General features: G+C 30.9%; 1 protein-coding gene across 1 annotated transcript; it reads left to right on the top strand.

The window, feature by feature from the left end:
* The first annotated feature begins 1101 nt into the window (after nt 1-1101).
* Nucleotides 1102-4460, top strand: LOC137402802 (ileal sodium/bile acid cotransporter-like). Its single transcript, XM_068089309.1, has 3 exons — nt 1102-1293; nt 3339-3521; nt 4287-4460. The coding sequence occupies exons 1-3, from the start codon at nt 1102-1104 to the stop codon at nt 4458-4460; spliced, it is 549 nt and encodes a 182-aa protein (XP_067945410.1).
* Nucleotides 4461-5591: the final 1131 nt, after the last annotated feature.

Below are 5591 nucleotides of genomic sequence, written 5' to 3'. Positions count from 1 at the left end.
ACTCTGTTTTTCATAGTTCTATTATTCTTTGTGTATTGAATATAGGCTCATTCGAAAGCCAAGACTTTGATGTATTGAAATATATAATAAAAAAATTATGTAATTTATGTGCTTTAAGTTGAAATGAGTTGTAACTGTCATGTAGAAACTATGCTAGGACAAAAATCATGAAAAATCTTGAAACCTTTAATTGAAGTAAAATAAAAATTTGACATAGGTTAAATAAGAAGATGAAAAGATTTCAATGGATGATTTATTAGAATAAGATGTGCTGGAATTTGATGTAAATTTGTATTTAGTCAAAATGATCTTTTTTGCAACAAAAATAAATTGTTTGTGACATATTTTGGAGCTAGATTATAATTAGTTTCTATACTATAAGTAATATAGTAAAATATAAACTGATAATAAAATTCAATAGCAGATTTTGAGTTGATGCATGTCCAGCAAAGCTGGAGCAAAGTAAATGACTTTTTGGCACGAATACACATAGTGTTAAACTGATTAATCCAAGATATTTGATCTGTCAAAAGAAGTCCTAGCAATTTTGTTTTCCATGTTCAAGTGATAGTTTAACTGGTAAACTTATGAGTGAAGCTGTGCAAATTTTGAAGGTTTTCAATATTAATGTAAATAAGAAAATGCAATTTTTGATTTTGATTGGCACGTGATTGGAAGTACATTAGTTGCTAATAATTTACATGACAAGAATACAGTTTGCGGCAAAAAGGCATTTGTCAAAGAACTCACACTAGCAAATCAATTATAAATGGAAGATGCACTGCATTTGCTTTTACATTTAGTTATATAGGATTGTGATAAGTCTTGTTGATAACACCGCTGCTAACCAGATCGGTAGTTTAATCAAGGTTTTACCTTTTAATCTTACGAAATCGGTGACAAAAATGCAATTTTTATGTAATAGGCTACTAATTAAATGTACTAGGAACGTAACTGTGATAAAAGTTGGTTGAAAACTATGGTTATGCAAGATTTACTGCTTTATAACAAGTTTTTATAGTTTTAGAAATGATGAGAAATATTTTTTGCCATTTACATTTAAACAGTGACGTTGTTATGTTAGTCTAAATTGCTATCACGATGATATTTTTACAGGTGATATTCATGTTAACACTTGCGGTGTTTCTTGGCTTACTTATTTACGCAAAATCTTACACGTTTGTAAAATGGGATGGTGAGCTAATACTATCAGCGGCTTTGCTGCCCTACGGAGGATACATTCTAGGCGGGCTCTTCGCTTGGATTTGCCAATTTGATTGGAGTCTCATCAAGGTAATACAAATTTGCAGGCATGTTTCTAAATCATTAAGTTATATCAAATTATTATACTTTAAAATCATGAAAATCAACAAACGTAAATCTGAAATTGTTTTGAAAGATTCTTTTAAGAATCAAATAACTAAATTTAAGCATTAAAAACAGCTGGTTTAATTTATTTTTTTACGGTATTTAATAATTGATTTACTGGTCATAGACTAAAGCTATAGTGGCCATAATTAGTTTGTTTATTTCAAGTTTGTTTTCAGTTCCGTTATGCATTGTCATATTTTTGCTTTTGACAAATACATATATAAAACTCTCAAGGCTTGAGTGTTGTCTGTGATTCTGTAAATCTGTGAACCGGTGTGTCCAGATATAGCTATTAAAATTAGCTGGGTTTGAACACACAGAGATTGCAACCATAAGTTTCTACCTACCCATTACAGTTAGACAGTAAGACAGTTAGACCGTTAGACAGTCCTTAGAGCTCTATCGCTCTTACTATGTACTGTATACCCTTTTCTCGATTGCACATGCTGAATGACGCATTGATTGATACGTTGCCCTCACAGGTTACAATGCCCCTGTTATAAAATATTTTTTGCCTGACTCATTGAAACACAATGCTTTTTCATCCTTGCAATACCAAGTCAAAGTTGTTTTCTGCCATTTGCTATCAACAATAATTTTTCTCAAAATTAAAATTTGGCGATTGTTGTACCGATTTCAACAAAATAACAAAAATGTTGATATGCCATTTTGCTGCTATCTCATTCATTTTAGCTTTATTTGCACTGGTAAAAATGGATTCGCAAACAAATATGTGACAAAATTTTAGTTAAAAGTTTGAAGTTTACTGAAGCAACTACTAAAACCTTTTTCAATTATGTTTTAGTAAGCTAAATTAGTTTAAGTTATATTCAGCGTTTATGTTACACGTTTGTCTCAAAGGTAAAACCTCTGCACACTAAATTTTAATGTTACGGTTTTTTGTAGATCATAACCACAAAATGCACCAAAGTTAGTGTAAGCAACTATGCTGTAGTTACTAAAATTAACATATTGTTTTGTTACTATTTTTAATGATGATGATTTTTACCAAGAAGTGATTTTATTAGACAATTATTATGGGTTTCTATACCGCTCTATAAATCTATACAATATTTTTGCCTTATGATGACAACACTAAAACAAACTAAAATCATATAATTGCATACTAAATAATTGTTGATTGGAATCATAGCAAAACAGACTATATTTAGCCATTACTTGCTAATGATTTTACATTTACACTTAAACACCTTTACAGTTTTAATTTTCCTCTTAATTTATTTTGGCAATTTTTTTCTCATGATATGAAACTTAAAAGTTTGAACGATAAATGTTGTATATGTTAAATAAAAATAGATTTTTGTCTAAAGACTTGTTTATCAACCGGGCAACGCCGGGCATTCACCTAATAACTATTAAAGCCGTTAAATTTGATGTTGTTTGTTCATTGTTGACTGCATAGCCGTAGCCGTAATCACAGTAATTTTTATCAGTTTGAATTATTTTCTTTGAGTGGAGCCTACTTCACACAAGACTTAATCAAAATCAAAAGGAAGCTGGCAGCCTTGTAGAAATTATAAAAAAATCTTTTCATCTTGTCTGTCAATCCTCCTTTAAAGCAAAAATGTTAAAACTGCTGCTGAGCTATTGCTGACCACTCTAACAACTTGTGTTTAACACCAACTTTTATTTTACAGCTTTATTAAAATTAAATTATAATTAAAATTAGAAATCTAAATAACTTGGGCTATCTTTTGAATTCACAAAATAATTTGTGACTTTTTAAGCCAAATTTGTTTATGAATTACTATACTTAAACAACTGAAAAATTTGCAAACAAAGAATTCACGCATTGTTTAAATTAGAACAAAATATGAATTAAATGTTTAAATGCGCTGTAAAATGTTGCAAAACCAGTTTAACAGTTTTCTTTGATATTTGATGAAGACTTAATGAAAGTGATGCATTTTTAACCAGAGAAAGTTAATGCGAATTTATGTTGACAGACAATTGCTATAGAAACAGGAATGCAAAGTACAGCCGTCTGTGTACTGGTGGTGATGTCAATCTCGGGCCAACCAGACAATGACTTAGCTCTCATATTACCAATCGCATCATCCGTAATTGCAGGGTTTCCATTCTTTATCATTCTACCATTTTACCTGCTCTACCACCGCATTGCTGATCAAGTAAGTTGTAAATAGCTAATTATTTAGCAGCTAAACACTATCTTTGATTGTAATCAATAATAATTGTAATTATAATACTCAGTAGAATGATGATATTCGTAATACAATTAAAGATAATATTTTTAATACAATGTATAATGAAAAGATTATGGTGAGAGTTGACAATGCTAAAATGAATTACATCAGTAATATTATGACAAGAGCCGTGTTCGTCGGTCAAAAGCCAAAACATTGTTTCTAATGAGATTTGAGCTCCCAACTTCTATCTTCCTGTATCGACACTTTACCACCTGCACCAATTGAACGCTTTGCTGGATGTTGGAATACTTGTGCTGTTAGTTATTACGGCTGACAACCTCTAATGGCGCACTGGACTCTCAGGGTATTAGAACTATTGGCTATATTTACTATAATGCTAGTCTATACAAAGCTATGGGTGAGGGTTTCGAAAAAATATTGCATCACACAGAACTTGAACCTGTAATAATGGAATTCACTGACAGCCACTCGACTAACTGCACCCATAACTTATAATCTTTGACAAAGAATTGTAGTGCATATAATCATTCTTTGTGCTTTATTGACACACTTCATGATTTCTCACACCGCATTGTCAGGCTACTAGTTTAAACTTTTGACAAAATATTTTTCAGTTTTTTGTATAAATTTGATTCAAATAGTGAGTTGTACAGTTTACTTACTAAATTCAGCCACAAATCAACTACAGTATTCTGGCTACTTTTGCAACTGTGAATTCTCTTGCAGAAACAAATGAGAAAAGACGACCTGGAAAAGAAAAGTTTGAGTGATTCATCAGCAAATTCACAATCGAAACTAAGCCCTGGACCGTTAGAACTAATTGACTGCAAAATAGATGTTAGCAAAAATGAAAGTCTTCAAAATGAGTTTGAAGTCAAACTAAACCTCTTAGAGCAGTAAACTGCAAAGATCAAATGTCAACTTTAGAGCCATTATTTTGTGTAATTTGAAAACGGAATTTAAAATATGTTATGTGTATCATTATCTTCTAGCACAACTGAGTCCATCAATAGTAATTAAAGGATTATAATTTAAAATAAGCTCTGCTGTAATAAGTTTCTGTTCTATGTTTTATTAACAATAAGTTTAGAAAAAATTTGTTGTAAAATTTATAAGGAATTTATTTCTTTAATTTTTCTACAATACAAAAAGCCTACAATAAAATTTCATATATCCTGGTTGCTTCATACTTGCCAGATTCGTTTCAAAGAGAGTTTTATTCTTCCAGATAGTAAAATAAGCAATCATTTAGCTGCTCACTTGTGACTCCATAAATGTGTACTTCTACAACCATGTCAACAGAACTTTGTTTTGTGTTTCTGCCTGACTAGCTTAGTAAAATTGTGAGGTTGCTTTTTGATATCTCAGTATAGGTAAAAATATAGTTTTACCTATCCAGCATCCAGCACATAAAATTTGTTTTTCAGTTTCATTGCAACTTGTAAGAAAACTTCAAAAAAATTACTATTCCTTATTTAAAAATTTATGCTCAACATCACAATCTTCTTGACTATCTTCAATTGTTTCTTGGGTTAATTCATTGAGTTTCGTCTCTCGATCATCAGAGTCGGGCTCCATCTCAGACTTCTCTTTAATTATATATTCTTTGGAATGTTCTTTTCCTTTTTTCTATAAGAGCAGAAGAGTATTTTATGTGGGAAGGTTTTTTGAAAAGTCGAAAACCTGTGCAGGTAGCTGGTAAGGAAACATTAGCTAGCAAAATATAGATGATATGGCAATACACAACTATTTATTTTAGCTCTGAAAACTAACTGAAAGCAAGCATGGAAGTGGTCAATTTTACTTTTTAGCAGATATTTAACAAGTAAATGTGGAAAATATTCACTATAAGCTCTATAAGATATTTGCTGTCGCTGGTAATTTTTGTAAATCGAAGGCTTTAGACCGCTACTGGGCAGTTGAAAAAAGTGGTATTTACCTTTCTCTGCTTAAGGTAAAGCTCAGAAATTTTTTAGATTTTCTACTACTTTTCTACTAAGATTTTCTACTACACTGAAAGTAGTAGAAAAT

Source organism: Watersipora subatra, chromosome 8, assembly GCF_963576615.1.
Source record: "Watersipora subatra chromosome 8, tzWatSuba1.1, whole genome shotgun sequence".
Lineage (NCBI taxonomy): Eukaryota > Metazoa > Bryozoa > Gymnolaemata > Cheilostomatida > Watersiporidae > Watersipora > Watersipora subatra.
This window is presented reverse-complemented; position numbering and strand designations above follow the sequence as displayed.

What these genes read in the sequence shown, in the direction of transcription:
- LOC137402802 (XM_068089309.1), top strand. Translation starts at nt 1,102, where the DNA reads ATGATATTTTTACAGGTGATATTCATGTTAACACTTGCGGTGTTTCTT. An exon ending in TTGATTGGAGTCTCATCAAG is followed by an intron (nt 1,294 to 3,338) that starts GTAATACAAATT and finishes TTATGTTGACAG; the next exon opens with ACAATTGCTATAGAAACAGG. An exon ending in ACCACCGCATTGCTGATCAA is followed by an intron (nt 3,522 to 4,286) that starts GTAAGTTGTAAA and finishes ATTCTCTTGCAG; the next exon opens with AAACAAATGAGAAAAGACGA.